Here is a 22,070-nt window from a genome sequence, read left to right on the forward strand (position 1 = left end):
GTGTAAAAACAAGATTATTCTTGAAAATCCCTTAAACGGACTGTGTTTTCTATCCTTCAGTTCGGTATAAATTGTTCTCTGTCCATTTCAAAGATTAATTCATTTACACATGAAAACGCTCCAGGACCGCTGGAGCTACCAGAGGGGAAAAGGCAGTTCATCCAAGCTTTTCCCTCTTTCTGCATTTAGATAATGATCCATTATCTAGCTGTGAGTGGGGAGGGCAGGCGGAGGGTTCTGGACTGTTTGCTCCAACCTGATTTAACATCAAGCCTCTGTAACGTTAATACATATGGAGAATCAGGTCTCATCTTCACCCCGGGGGAGGACAGGCTGTGATGTCAGAGCCCCGGTTAAAGGCACACAGTGACACTGCACTATGTGCTTAAGATGTGCAAAGTTGGGGTAGGGAGGGGTGGGTACAGCTTAGTGGTAAAGTGCATGGTTAGCATGCACAAGGTCCTGGGTTCAATTCTCAGTACTTACATTTAAAAATTTTTCTAAAATAAATTCACAACTTAAAAAAAAAAAAAGACTTGCAAAGATGACTTAAGTAAAACATGTAACAAAGCTTCTCTGGCGTCTGACCTTCTCTGAGCTGGTGTCACACCTAAGTGCTTTTTCCTAATAGTGGCCTGGGATGATTTTAATTATTTCTGATTTGATACAGAAAAATAACAAAGAAGACGAAGGGAGACAAGAAACCCAAGGGGGCTCCAAAGACAGATGTGTGAGGTGTGAACGTGATGGGGTGCAGATGCAGAACCAAAAAGCATGGCTGTTGCAGGGCGGTTTGGGGGAAACAGCCTTCTCACACCCTCAGGAATAAAAGTCAGCTGGTGTCAGGGCTCCCCCTGTGGGGGAGGCACCCCGGTGTCGCTGAGGTCCCTGCAGTAAGCCTGTTCTCCCTGTCTTGCAGGTGGAGCCGGGGAGAGGGAGAAGGTGCCGGCCAACCCCGAGGCGCTCCTGCTCATGGCCAGCTCCCAGCGGGACATGGAGGACTGGGTGCAGGCCATCCGCCGGGTCATCTGGGCCCCGCTTGGCGGAGGTACTGCCCGTAGCTCGCATGCTCACCCTCTAGAACCCTTGTCTCCAGGTAATCACGCCCCTCCGCCCGGCCCCGTGCCCGCCAGACCCCTCTTACCGAGGACCCGCTGGCCGAGCCCCGTGCTTCGTCCGGCAGACAGGCAGTGTCATCTTCTGCTGCCAGCCCTCAGGAGTCACCCCTCTGTGGACCAAGCAGGTCCTGGCAGAGGAGATCTGGGCCACTTTGCAAAATGCCCTCCTCCAATCAGAGAGTCCTGTGGCTTGTGTGTCCTTGTCTCCCTGCATCCAGACCCACCCTGAACACTGGGTGTATATGTGGTGGTCTGCACTTAGGCCAGAAGTGGGCACTTGAGGAGTCATAGCGGATGGCTAGGTACCGCATCCTTCCCTCTGTCGTGCCTTGTGGCCCCTGAACAGCCCACAAAACCCATTCCCTGTCTCTGACCTAAAAACAAAGTTTGCCATTTACCCACCTCCTCCTTTATTCTGCATTTTTATTAGGTGCCTAAAATGTGCTGAGTAGTATTCCAGGCACTAAGAATTCAGTGGTAAACCAAATAGAGGATGCTCTGCCCTCCCTGCCTCCATTGTCCTGGGGGGACAGACGATAGGCAGGTGACATGTCATGTCCAGTAGGGAGAAAAGCAGCGAGCAAAGAAGCGTAAGTGGGAGGACTGAGGGGATGTTGTATTAGGTATTGTTCATTAAGCCAACTTAATGGAGTCACCAGGAGAGCCGGAGGCGGCACAGGAAGAGCATGCAAGTGGGAGGATCAGCAAGTGCAAAGGCCCTGGGGTGGGAATGGGCCGTGGGAACATGAAGACTCTCAGAAAGGCCAGAGGGCTTGAGAGAGTGAGGATGGGGCGGTGGAGGACTTGAGGCAAGGCCTCAGGGACATGGTGGGGATTTCAGACTTTGTTCTAAACTGATGGGGCACCAGGGAGGACTCTCAGCAGGAGACAGACATGACTTATACTTACAAAAAGAGCCCTCTGGCCACCATGTGAGGGGTGGGCCATAGAGAGACAAGAGTGGTCGCAGCAGGATGGGACAGTCATTGGACAAGGGTGCGGGCCTGGGCAGGCAAGACATGGAGGAGACAGTAAAGAATGGTCAGCTGATAAGTGTTCTGAAAGTGGAGCTGCAGGTTTTGCTGATGGTCCAGCCACAGGGCACAAGAAAAAGACAGACGCCACCCAGCTGTGCAGTAGCTGTCTCTGGAGGTCCCTGTCCCTGGGAATTCTTCACAAAAAGAGCTTTTAGAAGGGATCACCATGCCGGCTGGGCTGGGGCCACCAACTCCCTGCCAAGTGTGGAGACAGGGGCCTTCGGGCTGGCCATCTTCAGACCACACGAGCCAGAACGTCCTCTCTCTCCGTGTATCACAGGAACAGAAGCTCACCTTTGGGGGCTTCATAAATGGTGCCAGGCTGTTAGCCAGGGCCTCCCTGCCTCCTGGTGATTGCAGCACCTTTGACCCACAGCCCCAGTTTAATGGCCTGGGAAAGCCCAAGCCCACCTGGGAACTTCTGCAGCCTCCGTGGGCTTCCTTTGGTGCAAGATGGTTGAAAGTGAGCTGGTGGTGGAACAGGATAGGGTCCAGAGGCAATGCCAATGCAGGTGGACTTGGATTTATGACTGGTGGCACCTTTGAGCGCTGGGGAAAGGAGAACACTATTATGATCTTGGGTAGGGAGAGACTTTTTAAATGAGTTACAGAAAGTACTAAGGGTTGAGCAACGATATGGAGAAATAAGGATGATTCGGTCTTAGAACAGAAAACGGCAATGAGAACGAATGAACTACAGCTCCACCCAACAGCACACGTGAATCCGAAAAACATGCTGGGAGACTAGGGGAGCCCGAGAACGTGCTGTGATTCCATTTATGTAAATTAAAAAATAGGGCAGAAGGAAACGGTATTATTTATGGATAGATAATCAGGCAGCAGAGAAGCAGAGACATGCATACGAGCCAGGATGGCAGCCGTCGTGACACAGGTGTGCCTTTGCTGTACTGCGCGTGTCTGTATGGAGGTGTTTTAATACTTTCTGAACGTCTGCATGTTTCACTATACAAAAAAATCAAAAACTGAATGAACAAGGAAAGAAGGGAAACTAAAGGTCAAAGAGGCTAAGGAGTTTGCCTGTAAGTCAGGAGCAGAGCTGAGAAGTGGAGGCAGCTGTTCTGACCCGAGGCTGTGCTTTGCCGCAGCCGGTGTAGGGTGCTGCCGTATGGCACGTGGTCTCCCTGCTCTGATCCCTGACCTGCACAAGTGCCTGCCTGTCTGTCTGTCTCTGTCTCTCTGTCTCTCCCTGTGCTTGCTCAGAAGGGGGACCGTTTGCAGAATCCCACCTGGAACCCAGATCTGCCCCTCCCCCAGTACCCCCCATCCTCCCTGGCCCAGCACTTATCAGACTTCTCAGCCTGTGCACCCAAGAATTCACAAGAATTGCATCAGGAACCGCCATCAAAGGCGCTTATCTCCCTTCCACCAGAAGCACAGAGGAAACACAGAGATCCCAGGGGTTAGCGGTGGCAGACATGTCTGGACAAGTGTGGGCACTGGCAGGGGGGCTCTGTCAGCCTCTGAGGTTTCCTGGCAAAGCTCTTATTAGCCTGGGTTCCCCTGGAAAGGAGGCTTAGAGGATCAGCCCTTCTTTTGCTGTTTAATAACGGAGCCTGTGAGCCCTTTCAGGCATGTTCGTTCTGGCAGAGAGCGGCCACCTCTGACAGGCACACGTGGGCAGCGTGCCTGCTGCAGTCAGCAGACAGCCCGGCCTGTGGTTACTGCTGATGGCCTGCCTGAGGGGGGCCTGGATGGAGTGCCTCTTGTCTGGGCATTCATTCATTTATTCAAGCAGCCAGTCAGTCACTCAAGGATGTGTTCTAGGGGCTGGAGACACAGCAGTGAGTAGGACGGACAAGGTCCCTGCTCTCTTGGAATGTGCATTCTAGTAAAGGAGACAGACAACAAACAAAGCAAGGAAGCCCCTCGTAGGTTGGATGGTGGAGGGCACAGTGGAGACCGATGAGGTGGGGAAGGCAAGCAGAAGTGATGGGGGGGTCGTTCAGTGACCTTTGAGTAAAGGAGATGAAAAGGCGAATTACACATATATCTGGGCAGAGTGTTTCAGAGGCAGAGGCCTGGGTGTCCATGCTGGAAGAGCAGCAAGGAGGCCAGTGTGGCTGGAGCAGAGTCTGTGACAGGGGAGAGAAGAGGTGATGGGGTGATCAGTCAGGAGGGCCTGGTTACAGTGATGACTCTGGCTTTCCCTCCGAGCAAGGTGTGCCATTGGTGGATGTTGAATAGAGCAGTGGCAGAGCCTGATGCAGGTTCCAACGGGATCCCTCTGGCTTCCATGTTGAGAATGGATGACAGAAGGAAGGACAGAAACAGGGAGACCAGTTAGGAGCTCATGACACAATCGTTCAGGTGAGAGGTCATGGTGGCTTGGCTCAGGATGGCACTGGTGATTGAACTGAGTTATCTGGAGAGAGCCAGCAAGTCCTTGAAGGTGGGTCTTATGTATATAGAAAGGTGCTTAACAATCCCAGTTGTGTTGAAGAATTAATGTATTTTGTATTTTGATGTATTTTGAAGGTGTAATCAATAGTATTTCCCTACTGGAATGGGTGAAAGGTGAGAGAATGAGAGAAGTCAAGGTAATTTCAAGACGTTTTGATCTAAGCCAACTGGAAGGATGGATTAGCCATTAGCTATGTCAAAGAACAGGGGATGTGCAGAGGAAGACAGAGAGAGAGTTCACTTTGGGACTTAGTCTGGGTACGTGTTAAGAGGCTCAAGTGTAGATATCAAGTAGGCAGTTTGACATTTAAGCCTAGAGATCAGGAGAGAGGACTGGGTTTGAGAGAGAATTTGGGGGCTACATAGATGGGGTTTGAAGCCATGCAGCTGGGTGGGCACGAGGAGGGGCAGCAGAGGACCCAAGCTGAGCCCGGAGCTGCTCCCAGGTAAGAAGTCAGGGAGCAAAGGAGGAGCTAGCAGAGGGGCTTGAGGAGAGCTGGGAGCGAGTGGGGTCCCTGAGCCAAGTGAAGAGAGCTGGGAGCGAGTGGGGTCCCTGAGCCAAGTGAAGAGAGCATCAGAGGAAGAAGTATCTATGCACTGCTGTTAGATCAACCAGGAGAGAACGGATGGTGACACAGTTCATTGGTGACTAGGACAAGGGTGGTTTTGGTTGAGTCCTGGGGATAAAGCCTGATAATAGTGGGTACCAGAATGGATAAGAGGATGGGATTTAGAGTTTGAGCCTAGCCAACTCTTTCAAGAAGTTTGCTGTAAAGGGAAAGAAAAATGGGGACAGTAGCTGGAGGGGAGAGTCAGGTAAAGAGAGTTTTGTTTATTTTTTTAAGTTGGGAGACAAAACAGCAATGATGGTGCAGGTGAGGGAGAGAAGAAATGCTGGAGCACCAGTATCTCTTGTGGATATAGATGCAAAATTCATCAACAAAATACTAACAAGTTGAATCCAGCAATATATAAAAGGATTGTACACGATGACCAAATGAGATTTATCCCAGGAATGCAAGGATGGTTTAACATCAGAGAAGCAATTAATGTGATACATCAATAGAATAAAGGACAAAAAAAAAAAAACCACATGATCATCTCAATCAACTCAGAAAAGGCACTGGATAATCTCCAGCACCCTCTCATGATAAAAACACTCAACAGTCTAGAGACGGAAAGGAATTTTCTCAAAGCACTAAAGGACATCTACAAAAACCCCCGCAAATAGCATCATGCTTAACAGAGAAAGACTGGATGCTTTCCAGCAACAAGATAAGGATTCTCGCTTTCACCACTGATAGTCAGTGTTGTACTAGACATTCTAGCCCAGAGCAATTAGGCAAGAAAATGAAATAAAATGCATCCAGATTGGAAAGGAAGAAACAAATAATAATACCTCTATTTGAGGATGATGTGATCTCATTTATAGAAAATCTTAAGGAATCCACTAGAAATCTGTTAGATCTAACTTAAAAAAACTCAGCAAGATTGCAAGATACAAGGTCAATATACACAAATCAACTGTATTTCTATACAGTAGCGCTGAGCAAACTGAAAATGAAATTAAGAAGACTTCATTTACAGTAGGATCCAAAAGGATAAACTACTTGGGAATTAATTTAACAAAAGAAGTAGAAAACGTAATGCTCTAGAAATGACAAAACATTGTTGAAAGAAACTAAAACACCCAAATAAATGGAAAGACATCCCACATTCATGGATCAGAAGACTCATACTGTGAAAAGGGCCCCACTCCCCAGTGGCTCTCTGGACTTCAGTGCCCAGCTCCTGGAACGTGGCCCCCAGGGGTGCTGTTGGGTAGCACCTCTAACCAGCTCTCTATGAAAGAGGAGAGAAGGAGTCACCAGGGACGCCCAGCGTCTGGTGGATGCTCATGAGTGAGTCCTTGCTGTCCCTGGTTATCTGGAGAGAGCCATCAAACCCTTGAAGGTAGGTCTTATGTACCTTGGAAAGTGCTTAACAAAGCCAGTTGTGTTGAAGTGTGAGAACAGACAGAGTGAGCACAGCTTTCGGCATCAGGCTGTGGTCTGGGTGTGCTCTGGCTCTGCCCCTTACTTGCTGTGTGACCCTAGCCATGCCACTTACCCTCTCTGTGTCTCTGTTTGCCAAAGGGGAATAAGAATCTCTTCTTTGCAGGGTTGTCGTGAGAAACAAGAGAAAACAGATGCAAAGTGCTCAGCACCCTTAGTACTAAATAGTTCTCATTCATCCAACAAACGCAGAGCATCTTCCACATGCAGGCAGGACACAGGGAGGAACGGAGATCAGACAGAGCTTCTGTTCTACTCCCGAGACAGACGGTAATGGGGAGAGACAGACAGTAACAGGGAAAGTACATCTCGTGGCAGAGAGTCGTTCTCATTGGAACCACCTAGAGGAAGGCTTATAAAGAGAGACCACTGGATGCCCCTAGCAGAGTTTCCAGTACACTAGAATCTGCCTTTCTAACAAGTTCCCAGGTGATGCTGATGCTGATGCTACTGGTCTGGGGCCCACATTTTGAGCACTGCTGTGTTAGAAGGCGGCGAGTGCTACTGAAAGAAAAAGAAAAAATCGAGCCGTTTAAAAGACAGTGGTGAGGGTGGGTCTCATGAGAGAGTGACACTCAAACCAAGATTTGAAGAAGGGGAGAAACTGGGCCAGGAAGATGTTTGATGAAAGTGTGCCAGACCCAGGCAGCAGTTCCGGCAGAAGCAGAGAGCCTCTGATGGGGTCTTGAACCAGTGCAGAGGCTGGTGAGCCGGGGGAGTGGGGAGGGGGTGAAGGATGCTGATGGAGCCTGATCACAGAGGAAGGACATAATCTGACACTGAGTCAAAAGGACCTCTCTGACCGCTGACCGGAGAGGGAAGCCAGGAAGCAGGGGACCTATTGCCGTAATTCAGGCGAAGAGACAAGGGTGCTTACCCTATGGTGGGTGGTGGTGAATGTGAGCAGATTTCAAATCTATTTTGAAAGTAGAACCCACCAGATCTCCTGGATGTGGGTGTGAGAGTAAGAGGGTGGTGAAGGTGGACTTCCAGGGGTTTAAGTGGCCAGAAAGACAGTCGTCATTAACCTAGAGGGGAAGACAGCGTAGAGCAGTTTGGGAGGACGCAGCAAAATTACAGCTCCGTTTGGGCACATGTGAGTTTGAGATGCCTGTTAGCCATTGAACCCGTGGGCACACGGAGGGGGCAGCTGGATGCAGGAGTCTGGGGGTCGGGGTTAGCCCTCAGTAACTCAGAGCATGGTAACTCTCCCACCCACCCAGCGGGCTCTGCCGAGCAAAGCCCAGAAGCTGTTTGTCCCAGCCTTACAGGCAGCAGCACCGAGCAACAGTCCTGCCCTAAGTTGCTCAGAAATCATGGGGATGAATGCAGCTCCCAGAGGCCACAGGGCAGGACACTTGACATGGAGAAAATCCAGCCTCGGGACAACTTGGAGGGACACAAAGCAACCCTGTTAATCCAGATGGTCGTGGTCATTACCGGCTGGAATGACATCTCCAAACGGAAGCCCTCAAGGCACAATCAGATTCAGGATGAAAGGTCACTGGCCCCAGCCCAGGCTGGCAGTGGTGGAGCCTGAGATCCTAGTGGACCACTTAGCGCCCGAACTGCTTACTCTATATCCCAGCCCTTCTGGGAGAATCAAAAAGAGAGTTTTATTTTCATTTCCCCTGAATGTGAACCCACCAGGCCAGGGGGCCTGGGCCTTTCCTGGTGGCCTTTTCAAAAGAGGAGAGACAGGACTGTTGCTGATCTGGGCTGGGGTTCACTGAGCCAGCAGAAGGGGCACTTGAGCCTGGTTCTGGTGTCCTTGGCCTGTTCTAGTGGGCTCTGATGGTCTGCATACCAGGCAGAGGAGGAATTACCACGACAGACCTTGGACCCCATCCAGCTCCACGCTCAACAGCGTCCAGATCTGTCCCCTTCTGGGTACAGGGATCAGCTCAGCGCACCCTTGGACCTCTTTCTCTTCAGCCCTCAAGGCTCCTCCCCTGCAGTGAGTGCCCCAGGAGCCTGTGAGCTTGGATCCCAGGGCAGGGGAAACAGCCCCCAGCCACAGGCCCCACTGACAGGTGGCCAGGGAGCCCGGGGCTGTTTACCGAGAGAAGGGAGGTGGAGGAGCAGTTGCCTTATCTTGGGAGAGCCTGGCAAGCCAGCCAGGGTGGCTGACAGGGGGCTGCCCGCCACTGCTTCCTGTGAAACTCAGGGTGCTCACCACTCGACCAACTGCCTTTTACCCACCTTGCTGGGTCACTCAGTCCGCCTCCCTCCCAGCAGCTGTGGTGGGAAGGCCCTGGCGGGTTGGGCTGCCTGGCTTTGTGTGTGCTCAGATCTCAGGGCTAGAAAAGAGCTTGTCGTGGCCATTGCTAGGATGAGGCCAGGGGCGGGCATGGGCCAGGGACACCTGCGTGAAGTCTCGGTGACCCCCAGGCACAAGGGGAGAAGTTGGGCCGAGGGAGCCACTCTATCTAGGACAGCTGATGTTTATTCAGCGTGTCCCAGTGCCCGGCTCTGCAGGCCGGCCGACCCTCACAGTAGCCCTGTGAAATCAGTCTCGCTATAGCCCCTTTTACAGGGGAGGAGACTGGGCAGCAAGGGGGCTCAAGTCATCTGTCCAGGTTCCAAAGGAAGCCAGTGTTCTAACCCAGGGCTGCTAGAGCTCAGAGCCCTGGTGCTGGATGCCGGTTCTGGAGAACAGGATGCCAGGAGCCCTCCGGCTGCCCCATGGTCAGGTCCTCTGACTCTCAGCTTCTTCCCTTGGTCCTCCACATCAATCTGAAGAAAGAGGAAGGGCTCTCGGGTTTGCTGTGTGCTACTCTTGACAAAGGTTTGTTGTATCAAAATTATATTGTAGAGGGACAGAGAGGCCCAGAGAAGTTCAGCAAGTTGCCAACAGTACACAGCAGGATTGGGAGCAGGGACAGCGTTGCCTCTAGGGTGAGCCCATCCAAGGATGTCAGGCACCATAACCTCTGGATCTGTGATGCCTTAATAGTTGGGGGGAGGGGGGAAGGAGGGAAGACTGAGGCTGGAGGTAGTTCCCAAGGTCCTGGACCCAGCCCAGAAATGAGAGCCCCATAAGCTCAAAAGGTCACCTGTCCCCAGGTGCTCATGTGGGAGGACAGATCCTTAGCCTCTCAGCTCCCTGGCCCTGCCCCAAGAGGACAGTTTCATGACTATCTTTGCCCACCCATCTGAGGCCTCCCCACCTCAGGCTCCATGGCTAAAAAGACCCCCACAAGGTGGCTTTGGTGTTGACCTGGCTGGGGTTTAACCTAGAGCTCATTATGGCAGTGGCTGTCAGAGTCCAGAACCTTCTAAATGTGGGCAGCTGCAGACCTCCGTCCATCTGGGGAATCTGGGGTGGGGGCAGGGAGTGAGGGGATTCCTGAGAGCCTATTGGCCAGTCTAATTCTATGACCATACAGGTGGGGGAACCGAGGCTCAGCAGGAGAAGGCAAGTCAGCACCAGAGCCTGTCTGCCTTCCTGGGAGGGCTCCACCTCCCCTGGAGCAGATGCCTCCTCTGAGCCCCTGAAACCTTCTCTTTAACATGAGGAGCCGATCAGAGCCCTGGGGCTGTGGGCCGTGGGAGCCTCAGGCTTTTCGAGCCGGTTTAGGGCAGGGCATTCCTTGACTTATGGTTCCCCTGGCACCATGACCGGCCCTTCCCACCTTCATGTTTACCTGAACTCTGGGAGGCGAGAACCCTGAGCCCCTCCCCACATTCCCAGCACTTGGGAGGGCTTCTGCCCCCACCCCGACAGCAGCTCCAGGACCCAGACTAGGGAGCCTCACCGGCCTGGGGCATACAGTTTAAGGGGTCACCAAAAAACTCAGTAAGCAAGATAAATATTTTATTGGAATTTTTTTTAAATGAAGGTGAATACAGAAACACCTATCGTGTTAGTTCCTGTTGCTGCTCTAACAGACTCACAAATTTAGCAGCTTAAAACAGCACGAGTTTATTCGCTCACCGTTCTAGAAGTCAGAACTGAGATTTTATGATTCTAAAATCGTGGTATCGGAAGGGCTGGTTCCTTCTGCGGGCTCCAGGGGAGAACGCATTCTTTGCCTCTTCCTCCTTCTAGAAGCTGCCCACGTTCTTTGGTCGTGGCCTCATCACTCCAGTGTCTGCTTCCCTCCTGACATCGCCTCCTCTTCTGTGGTCAAATTTCCCCTTGCCTCCATCTTTTAAGACCCACTGGGATAATCTAGGATAATCTGCCTTCAATTTAATCACATCCACAAAGTCCTTTTTGCTAGGTGAGGTAACAGAGTCACAGGTTTTAGGGGATTAGGACATGGATGTCTTTGGAGGGGGGCCTTATCTAGCCTGCCACATCCATGATAAACAAAATATCAAACTTTTAAATCAAGACAGGACCTGTGGGTGGGATTAGGGCAAGGCAAATGAGGCACTCACTCCCAAAGTCTGTGCAAGTACAGGGCTGGATCCTGTCTTGATTTGAAATGTTGATGTTTTGTTCATTATGGATCTTTTTGCATTAATTTGTATTTTTTTAATATTCCAAAAATATTTATCTTGATTGCTGAAAATTTTGGCATCCCCCTCCTTTAATTTTGCAACTGTAGTGCAAAATTCACTTGCCTCACTTGAGTCCAGGCCCTGATTAGTAAGAGCAAATATAGTGACCCTGCCCTGCACACTCGGCTTTCAGATGAGTCCCACCACCCCATCCAGACCAAGGGCTCCCTAAAGCCCCTCCCTTACAGAGTTCTGCCTACAGACCCCTTGGGGACCGCCATGCTTCCTTCTGGTGATGCATGGCTCCAGCTCTGCTTCTCTCTTCACCCGCCCTCCTAGTGAATGCCTGAGGCGATGCACCCATCTGGGTCCTCACACTTTGCACGCTCTGGAAGTGTGGGACTGTGGGCTTTTTTCACTGGGACAGAATCTTACTCTGGGAAGAACATAGGCTTTGCAGAAAAGCTAAAGTAGGTTTGAATTGAAGCTGTCACTTACTAGTTTCGTGGCCTTAGGAAAATTACGTAACCTCTCTGAGCTTCAGCTGTCTCATCTGTAAAATGGGGACATTAATGCTCGCACTGCTCAGGGCTGCAGAAGACAGGAATGTTCAGTCCTAAGCACCCTCCCTGGCACCGAGAGTGCGCTGGCCCCCAGCCGGGCAGAGAGCTGGAGCCCTGAACGCCAGCTCCGCGGCCCGCGGCCCAGCTGTAGGAAAACCCAGACGAGTCACCTGACCTCCCTGAGCCTCCACTGCCTCCACCTGGAACACCTGCTTCCCATTCTGCGGGGAGCGGAAGCTCCTAAAGCGAGTCCTTGACCAGCAAGAAGGGGCGGGTCATTGGGAGTTGATGGTTTTCTTAGGGTGCCTGTAACATCGCGCGTTAGGAACAAGGGGGTCGGAGGTCTGAAACGGGAGAACCACGGGGGCCACCTCCAGACCCGCATTCCAGGAACTCGCCGGTCCCGGGCCCTCCCTCCCGCGCTCGCTCCGGGGTCCGGGTCCGGGCCCGGGGCGGGCGGGCGGGCCGGCGGCGGGCAAGACGCTACCTGCGCGCGTGCCGGGCATTCCTGCCGCCGCCGCGCCGCCGCGCCCGGGCGCGCCATGGGCCTGATGCCGGCCGCGCGGGCCTCCTCCGGGTGCCGCGCCTGCCCGCGGCCGCCCTGCCGCCTGCCCGCCTGCTGCGTGCCCGCCGCCCCAGGTAGCGCGGGAGGGGGGGCTGGCGCCCCGAGAAGCCGCGCCGGAGCGGTGTCCCGGGCCCGAGAGCGCGCTCGAGCCCGGGGCCCGCGCACGCGGGGCGAGGACCGCGCTGCGCCGGCCAATCGCGGGGCGCCCGGGGGTTGCCGGGCGATCGGCCTCCAGACCGGTCGCCGGACTCGCGGAGCGGGTGCGCGTATTGAGGGGAAGGGGCAGAGCTGGGACGCCTCCTCCTGACTCCCGCGGGGTGGGTGGGCATCCCACGTGCAAGGATGAAGAACCCAGGCTTTAGGGGCGCCGGAACTTGCAGAGGATCACCCCCACACACACACCCCGCCTCCTCCGCCACTGCTGAGGGGACCAGGCAGGATGCCAGCTCTGGGTTAAGGACTCCAAGCCCAGTGCTCAGCCCACGTTTGACTCTTTGGGCCTCAGGAGGGCCCCGTGCCTGGGTTGGGGCTGGCTAACACCGGAAGGGTAGGGATTCCTTCTTCTCTGAGCAGGACCCCCACCTCCCACCCCACGATGTTTGCCTCTCTCTGTATTTCTCTCCTGGGCCGATTTCAGCCTGTTGGTTGGTGAGGCTTGGGCACAGCCCAGCCAATTGGTTACAGCTGTGGAGGAGAGCTCTGCGGTACCGAGAGGAGGCCGGTGCATGTCGGCACAAGCTCGGGGGTGATGGACCGCGGATTCACAAACCGCGGGGTGGATGCAGGGAGGATGGCAAGTGCCCTGGGGAGAGGAGTAGAGCACAGGCGGGGCTTACCCAAAGTGTGACTCTCTGGAGAGAATTTAGGAATTATTTTCCTCATGTATCTCTTTTCTGACTATGTGCCCCTTCCCCCAACCGGAGAGGGCCCTAGTATGGCCAGAGAAGGCCTGAGGTCTCCTCTCGGGGTTCAGCTCCAAGAGGGAATCCCAGCTGCCTCCCTTTTCTGCTGGGGTCTGGGGGCAGGTAGAGCCCTGACCCGGCTCTCCTGGTACCAGCTTCTTCGTGCCTGGTGCTGTAGGCTCTCCTGCAGCTGCACACAGCCCTGTGAAGTGGCAGACACTGAGGCTCAGAGAGGTTGAGGACTGTGTCCAAGGTCACCCAGGACAGGGATCTGAGTCAGCTGAGTGCAGGGCCTGAGCCTTCCTGTCCCTGCCTGGGATTCTGGAGAGAGGGGAGTAAGGGCCGGGCTTTGCCAGGGAGTAGCTGGCAGGGGAGGAGGCCCGGGCTCTGAGCCTGCCAGCAGGTCTACCCAGAGGAAAGGCAGCCTCTGCCAGTTTCCTCTCTGGTGGCAGAGCCGGTGCTCTGTGGAGAGCATGGGCTGGGACCTCGAGGAACCCACACGCTGGCTGGGTTTCCAGGGATCTGACAAACCTACTGGAACTGGTTCTTGGCAAGGCTTCCCCTCTGAGACGTGCCAGGGGCCCTGAGGAAGTTCAGTGCAGCCATTCCAGGCCCTGCCAGGCTCTGCCCGAGAGACCCTGGCAAGGGGAGTGGTGGGCCAGGCCTGTAGCCTGAGCGCAGGGGGCCTGCAGCGGGAGGAAACTGGGAGGGAGGCCCCGGGAGGCTGAGCTGGGACGAGACTTTCCCACGGGGCTCCCGGAGCGTCTCCGCTCCAAGGGTGCTGAGGGCGCAGCTTGCGCCTGGAGTGGAAGAAGGTCTGAAGAAGGCTCCACAAAGCCGTGTAGGGAATGTGGAGTCAGTCCTGGGCCTGGTGGTGCCTGGGGGCAGGGCCCCAGGCAGCCGCTAAAGACAGGTGTGATCACTTCCCTGGTGTAGATGGAGAGACTGAGGCCCAGGAGAGCGATCACTCCACTCCTGGATGGCTTAGCCAGGATGTACACCCGGACCAGTGCAGGTGCAGACTCGGCCTTCGTCCTTGACCATCGCCCGCCCCCTGTGTCCCCACCTCCATCTTAGCCCAGCGTTCTCACCAGTCTGAGTGCTGGGAGGGCCTCTGGGGGAGTTGTCATTTCCCAGAGCCCCTGAGCCATGAATGGGGTCGGTGCCCACCAGGACCCATGATCGTTGCCAGGGTAGGGGGCTGCTGTGTTCTCAGCCTCTTCAGCCATGCTCTGTCACACCCACTCTCCAACCCATGGGGTCCCTTCAGACCCTCCCAACCCACGTCTGCCTTGTGGTCTCTGCTCATGTGCCCCTTACAGCCCCGGCCTGCCCGCCTGCCCATCTCCTTCTCATTCTTAGACCCCAGTTCCCATGTCACCTCCTCCTCAAAATCGCCTCTGCTCAGAAGCGCCCAAGGCCCTGTGGACTTGTGTTTCCTGTTCAAGGGCTGGGAGAATGGTCTGGAAGGCTGCACAGGGGGAAGGCAGTGGCTGAGCGGAGCTTGGGAGAGGGCTTCAGACATGTGGGAGCTGCCTGGCTGCAGGCGCCGCATGGAGAGCCGGGCTGACCTTGCAGCAGCTGCCCTCTGCCTGGCCCGGGCTCTGCGCCCCAGAAGCTGGTGGAGGGAGGCGGGGACAGGACCGGCCTGCCTGCCAAGTTTGGGTTTTATCCTGGGTGGAGAGGAGGGAGGCAGCAAAGGGTTTTCAGCAGAGGAACTCGTGGTAAGACTTACATGTTTCTAGCTCTCTGGGCAGCTCTGAAACCCACTAAACTTTAGAACTCAGGGTGGGGCACGGACATGGAGGGATGGATGGACGGATGGATGGACAGGCAGATGGCAGAGTCCTAGGGACAGCAGATGGGAGAGCAGAAAAGGCTGGAGCCAAGAGGAGGCTGGATGGAGTTACCCAGACTTTGTGGATCTCGAGAGAGGATTTTAGGATTCCTCTCCTCAGTGTCCCGCTTCCCTGACTGTGGCCTTCAGTCACCTGTGAGCTGAGGCTGGGGAGCTGAGTGCATGAACTCAGGACCCCAGACTGTCTTGGTCTGTGTGTTCCCCCTTCTTCACTCAGTGCCCTTTGACCTCTGCTCCAAGCCCAGCATCAGCTCGGGACTGGGGAGAGGGAAGTGGTTCCCAGCAAGAAACCAGGCAGAGGCACATGTCTTCACTGTGACCATCTGTGACCAATCAATTGATCAATTGATTAATTGATAGATAAGAGCCAGCCAGGAAGAGAGCCTGGGAGCCCGTGGTCGTGCTGAAAGAAGAATCTGGGACAGCTCACGTAGGAGGGGACATCTGAGCTGTTCCCAAGGGCTAATAAGAAGTTGGCGCAGACTGAAAAGGGAAGGCTCCTGTGTGTGGGCCGGGCAGCAGGAAAGCAGACGTACTCAGGAGGCTCCCACAGTGGGCAGAGAGGAAGTGAAAGGGCGCCTGAGCGAGGAGGGAGGTGCAGGCACCGAGGATGCAGGGCCCAGCTGGCTCCTTCCCCTCCTGGGCAGTTCCCCTCGTATGTTCTCTGCGCCTGTGTGGTCCTGGCAGATGCCTCTGGTCATGACAGGCCCTGCTTCCCACTTCTCCCTTCTGTGGGTCAGGACCCCTCTCCATCCTGCCCCAGTGCCCTTGCAGGAAGTCTGTGCCATGGAGGTAGAGGCAAAAGAGGTGAGTACCTGGCAAGGCCACGTGAGTGGAGTGTGGACGGGCTGTGAGGCAATAGGGAATGGTGGAGAATTAGCAAAAACAAGGGCTGTCGGAAGGGCACAGGTGCCACTGAGCTCTGCCTGCGTTACCCTTCGAGAATTCGGGCCTGGTGCCGCCAGGCCTATGGATTCTTTCAAGAGGAGATGGGAAGCCAGGTTTGGATAGGAAATCTTTTGATTTTAAATAACAAATGTTTAAATGTTTCAAACATCATACACCTAAGCAAGTGCACCATGGACCCCTGTGGCTCATTGTTGGGCGTAAGTGATTGAGCCCTGAGCGAGGTGAGAAGGACCCGTGGCTTTGTGTCCCTTGAAAAGCCCAGGCCACTCTCAGGCTGGGCAGAGCGGCCAGGACGCTGGTAGCAGTGGGCCCTCGGACAGGCTTCTCTGAGTGGCCCCAGGAAGCCCCCATGCCAGTCTCTCGGCAACATCGGCCCCTGTGCCCAAGGCCGATGACTGGCCTGTCAGTCCCCACCTCAGCGGGCAGGGGCGGCTGGGCGCTCCCACCAGGCCCCAGGGGGCGGACAGTTTCCTTTCTTGTCAGTGTCCAGCCTCTGCTTACCTCTGCCTGTCACCCACGTGAGCACGTCCTTGGGGGCTACTGGTGAAGAAGGGCAGGAGGAAGGTGGGATGCGAAGCTGGTGGGTGGAGAGCATTGCACGGGTATTTGTGCTCCCACCTGGGTGGAGAGCAACGGTGTGTTCTTGAACATTCTCTGCGCCCGGAGCCAGACTGCTGGAGTTGGAACCTTGACCCTGAGTGAACTTGGGCCCATTCTGAAGCCCACTGCCTCTCAGTGTGTTCCTCTGAAATGTGAGAATGATGATGGCAATGATAAGAGTAAAGGCCACGCTCCCTGAGTTACCCAGCTGCGCGAGGCTGGGATGGATGGATATGTGTCAAGTGCCTGGAACAGCACCTGACGCCGCAGGTGCCGTGTCTCGGCCATTTCAGCACACTGTCCTCATGCACCCGCATACGTGCACACACAAGTCCACACACACGTGTGCGTGTACGCCCACACACACGCATGCGCACACTTCTCCCCAAGTGCCTGTGTGTCACTGGGTGCCTTCCACGTGGGCATGTTTTGTAGAAAGGGGAAGTCTGATCCCCCAGGTTCTGTACACTCTGCCTTTGGGTAGAGCAGGATGAGAAGGAGCATTTACTGAGTCCTCCTTTGTGCCAGGCACGGTCTTAGGAACAACTGATGTATCTCAAAAGAGCCATTGTATGCGGGACGCTAAGTAGCGCCCAGAGTCCTGCCACCCTCTCACCCAGCTGGTTCACCACCCAGGTCTTGGGAAGCCACCAGTCTGGGCTGCGTCCCTCTGGGACTGCAACTGCCTGGACGGAATGGAGCTTTAATGTCACGTCCTGGCACACTCCACAGCCGCCCTGTGGGAAGGTCTCCACAATGGGGGCCTCCCCAAATCCTTGGAGAGCTTAGAGCTGGGAAAAGTCTGTTTCGCCTGTCACTCACTGTGAGATGGAGAGCTTCATGGATCTCAACTCCTTTCACTCTTTGCCTAGGCTGCCAGGAACCTCTTTGCTCAGTTGTATATTTAGTTGTCATAGGTTTTCTGAGTCAGAACTTCCTCTACCTTCTTGCTGTCTCCCTCTGTCCCTCATTTGCTTTCTGGTCCTGTATTAAATGTTTTGGATCTTTTGCTTCCAGGTTTTTGGGGTTTTTTTGGCAAATGTTATTGAACTGTAGCAGACAGGTGTACAAATCAAAAGTGTACAGTTTAACAATTGTTCTCAACATGAGCAGAACTGGGTGGGCAGTGCCCAGGTCCAGAATCTGAGCATTACCAGCACCCCAAAGCCCCTCAGGCTCCTTCTAGTCACTGATCCACCAGGGTAACCAGGTCCTGACCCGGTTTTGCCCTTTACATAAATGGAGTCGTGCAGTGTGTCCTCTGGGTCTGGCTTCTGCTCACAATTATGATTTTTTTTTAATTTTGAAAAATTTTGGTAAAATAGATCTGACATAAAATGTACCATTTTAATGACTTTTTAAAAAATGTACAGTTCAGTGGCATTAAGTATGTTTGTCATGTGTAACCACCACCACCCTCCATCTCCAGAACTCTTCTCATCTTGTAAAACTGAACCTGTGTCCATTAAACAGTAACTCTCCATCCCACTGTCCTCCAGCCCCTGGCAACCACCATTCCACTTTCTGTCTCTATGAATTTGATTATTCTAAGTATCTCATGTAAGTGGAATCATACAGTGTTTGTCTTCTAGTGACTGGCTTATTTCACTCGGCATACTGTTCCTCAGGGTTCGTCGATGCTGTAGCGTGTGTCAGAATTCCCTTCCTTTTTATGGCTGCATGATATTCCATTGTATGCATGTATCACATTTTGTTTATCCGTCTATCCATCAGTGGACAATGGGTTGCTTCCATCATTTGCATATTGTGAATAATGCTCCTGTGAACACGGTGTACATACATCTGCTTGAATTCTTTTGGGATATGTGCCCAGGAGTGGGATTGTGGGGTCACATGATATTCCTGTTTTAAATTTTTTGAGGTGCCTCCATGCTGTTTTCCCCAGCGGCTGCACCATTTTACGTTGCCATCCGCAGTGCACCAGGGTTCCAGTTTTTCCACATCCTCACCAGCCCTTGTTTTCTGGATAATAGCCGTCCTGCTGGGAGTTAGGTGGTGTCTCCTCGTGGTTTGGTTTGCATTTCCTGATGTGTCGTGGTGTTGAGTTGTGATTGTGTTTTCACACTGTCCGACGTCTGTCCTGCTGCACAAGCCGTGCCCCATCCGTTCCCATCGCTGTCCGGTGGGTGCTGCCCGGTGTGAGCAGAGCATGACCATCTTACTCATTCCACCGCGCAGGGGCCTTGGGGGTGGGTTTCCCATCGCGGGGAGAGGCAAATAGTGCTTCTGAGAACCTCCTAGGGTGCGTCTCTTAGTGGACGCTGCTGGGTTTTTAAATGTAAGCTATTTCTGTTTGGAGGTTAGTGCTGTATAAATAAACCAAGCAGCAAAGCACAGAACGCACGCTCCCTGAGGACCGTTTGAAGGGTCCACAGGCCGGGCTGCTGCGGGCTGTGCGCTCCAGCCCCATCCCAGCCGCCTGGTGCGTCTCCTCCCTCTTTCTAATTTGCTCCCACGGGAGGGAGCCGCCCTTGGCCCTGGCAGCGCCCCCTGCTGTCCGTTGTCCCCAGCGCCCTCCCCCATCGATGGGCCGGAGAGCTGAGGGTGTGACCAGGGATCTCTGTGCCCAGGGATCTTTGGGCAGCGCCTGGAGGACACCGTCCACCACGAGCGCAAGTATGGCCCACGCCTGGCGCCCCTGCTGGTGGAGCAGTGCGTGGACTTCATCCGGGAGCGTGGGCTCACCGAGGAGGGCCTCTTCCGCATGCCCGGCCAGGCCAACCTGGTGAGGGACCTGCAGGATTCCTTCGACTGTGGGGAGAAGCCCCTGTTCGACAGGTGAGCTCCTGGGATGGGGGTACAGATGGGGCCACCTGCCCATTCCCCCTGCAGGGCCGCCTCTCAGGACGCCAGCTCCCTTGGGCAGAGATGGGAGTGGATGGTAGGTGGGATGGTGCCTCACGTGTGCCCAGCCAGCACCCCTGACGGGCAAAGCGCAGGGCACAGAATCACTGCAGCGGCCCTGGGTCTCCCTCAGGGATGGATCCTGCCCCATCCGGGGCCCGCTCACCTCCATGCAGGCTGTACCCACTGCGCATGCCTGGAAGCCCACCTCAGGAGAGGGGAAGGGCCCCTACAGGCATCACCTGTGACTCCAGGCCTCCGGCACCGTCTGTCTCTTGGCTCTGCCTTCTCAGGGGGACCTGCCCCCAGGCTCCTTTGGTGCCAGCTTGGAGCTGCAGCAGCTCCAGCCCCATATCCTTGCAGGTTTTGGGTGGGGCTGGGGGAGTGAGTTTCCTCCACCAGTCCTGGGCCAGTGCCTGTCCCAGTCCGTTACTGGGGCTTACTGGGTCCTGGGCTTCACCGCGGGTAGAGTCAGCCTCACTTATTCATAGAAAGTTCTTTCTGCATCAGGTGAACCCCGGTCCCCATGGGGCTTCTGCCCGTTCTTCTCAGATCTGCCCTCTCAGACAAGGGCCCCCTCTGTCCCGGGACAGAGGTTTCTGCTGGCCTTTTCAGGTCCCCTTTTGGGACAGAACACTCTCAGCCCCTCCAGCATCTGCCCAGATGTGTCACCGCAGCCAGGAGAGTCTGTCAATTCCTTTTTAGATGTGGAGTCTGCGATTGGCCACCATTTCCCAGAGGAGATCTGCTCAAGGAGGGTGCAGGGGTTCCTTCACCTGGAGCCCCGTGAATCTCCATCCGACACTGAGCGTGTGGTCCAGTATTTACAATCTCAGTGAGCTTGTGGTCCACTCTGAACCCCATCCAGCCAAGCCTCTTCTTTCCTGTGCAGTCAGGGGTTGGGGTTGGAGATTGCTTCAAAAAAACGCCCCTTCTATGTTTCCTGGAAACTTGCTCTTCACATTGGGGCTTTTCAGAGAAGGGACCACAGCCCAGGTTGCCCCTGACCCCACACCCTGAGCTCTCCTCTAGCTGTGGATGACTACAGCCTCTCCTTTCTCTGCCTCCCCTCAGCGGGAAGGTGCTGAGGAGCTGAGTGTGGTGCGCCAGTGGGAAATCTGAGGGAGGTGATGTGGTCAGTAGCCAGGGGAACCCTGGGATCCAGAACCAAGGGGCAGACGTGGGGCATCATCTGTTTCAACAGGGCAACAATAGGGTGTGGGGGCGAGTGGGCACACCTGGGAGGGGATGAGGGAGAAGAGAGGAGAGGGGACAACCTGAGAAGCCCCCCGTGGAGGATGGGCCAGAAGTGATCCCAGGAATAGGAGTAGAAGTGGCAGAGGGAGACCGGAGCCTGGGAAAGGCCCGCCCCACTCTGCTGAGAGGTTAGGAGTCAGGGCTGCACGGTGGGGGAGTCTGAGGGGCTCTGCCTCTCCAGGGGGTATACAGCTGGTGGGCTAGGAGGGGAGAGGACCCAGCCTGAGGCTTTCAGGAGCTGCAGCTTGGCACAGAGCATGTGTGCAGTGCAGGCAAAGCAGAGGGAGGCGCTCCAGGGAGCTGGGTTTTATCCTGAGCCCCCAGAGCCCTGGCAGAGTTGGAGGAGGCGGCAGCCAGATCTGGTTTGTAGTTGTAGAAATGCCCCCGGGTTGGCATCAGACGTCAGACAGTATGTCTGGATCCCTGGGAGCTTCTGAAAGTCCAGATTCTAGGCCCTGCCCTCTCCGCTCCTGTGGAATCAGATTTGGGGTGGGGGTGCAGGGGGGGTTGAGAATTTGGATGTTTAAAGTCCCCAGTGATTCTGCTTAGCAACCAGATTTAGGGGTCAGTGGTCAATGGGGAGCCCCTCACCGGAGCTGGGGTGAGTGGGATGAGAGGGGGCAAGGCAGGCCCCTCTCTGCCCCCCTAAGCCTCAGCCTCTCTTCAGCCTCTCTTTCCCCCTGCCCTCTGCTGGTGCCCTGACCCCCTGCTCCCATCTGGAGCACCCCACAGTAGGCCCTGCCCTCAGTGTGCTTACAGACTTCTCTTAAATGGTCATGTGTCCGTTTTGTGGGTTAGGACCCGAGGCTGAACCCATGGAACTTGCCCCAGATGCCCAGATGTGGCCTCTGCCCAGCCAGATTCTGGCCTCTTTCCCAGAGCCCCTTGCCCTCCACTTACATCCCCCCTCCAAAAAAGTCCCTCTCTCTGAGTCCCTGCTCACCCTTCCAGAACCATCCTGTTACTCCCTCCTGGGGCCTCTTCTCCGTCATCCACCCTTGCCTGCCCTCCGCCCCCTGAATGTCTGGGCTCCTCCACCTGCCCTTTCAGGGCCCATCTCACAGTGTTCCCTGCACTGCCACGGCTGCCCTGGCCTCTCTGGGTGCCTCTCCCTTCTGGAAACTTCTCCCTGGGGTATGTGACACCGTTCTCTCCCACTTCCTGGCATCTCCTCGGCAGCTCCTCGGCCCTGCACTTGTGCCCACCCCCTACACAGAGGTCCCAAGGCTCGTCTTCCTCACTCCCTGACAGAAGGGTCCCGGGGCCCACACTCTGGCAGAGGTAGTCCAGGCTCACTCCCTGGGTGTAGACCACACTCTGCACCAGGATGAACTCTGGCCTCCGGTCCTGGCCCGCTTTCCCTAAAGAGCCCCACTGGGCTTGGAAGCTGCAGTCACACCTGTCCCTGCCTGGTCCCTGGTCCGCTATGGACCTCTCTCCCTGCCCTGACCACGTTGTTGCTGAGCGCGGAG

General features: G+C 55.0%; 1 protein-coding gene across 5 annotated transcripts in view; it reads left to right on the forward strand.

The window, feature by feature from the left end:
- The window catches only part of ARHGAP22 (Rho GTPase activating protein 22), a 143,575-nt gene that overhangs the window by 110,829 nt on the left and 10,676 nt on the right, over window positions 1-22,070 (forward strand). For 3 of the 5 annotated variants that reach the window (XM_072971156.1, XM_072971158.1, XM_072971159.1), the window contains 2 exons: window positions 920-1,096; window positions 19,068-19,275. In XM_072971156.1, coding sequence (XP_072827257.1) covers window positions 920-1,096; window positions 19,068-19,275 — 385 coding nt within the window. Of the gene's footprint in view, window positions 1-919; window positions 1,097-12,166; window positions 12,282-19,067; window positions 19,276-22,070 lie in introns of those variants that run through there. The other 2 variants (XM_072971157.1, XM_072971160.1) reach the window with 2 other exon arrangements.

Source organism: Vicugna pacos, chromosome 11 (genome assembly GCF_048564905.1).
Source record: "Vicugna pacos chromosome 11, VicPac4, whole genome shotgun sequence".
Lineage (NCBI taxonomy): Eukaryota > Metazoa > Chordata > Mammalia > Artiodactyla > Camelidae > Vicugna > Vicugna pacos.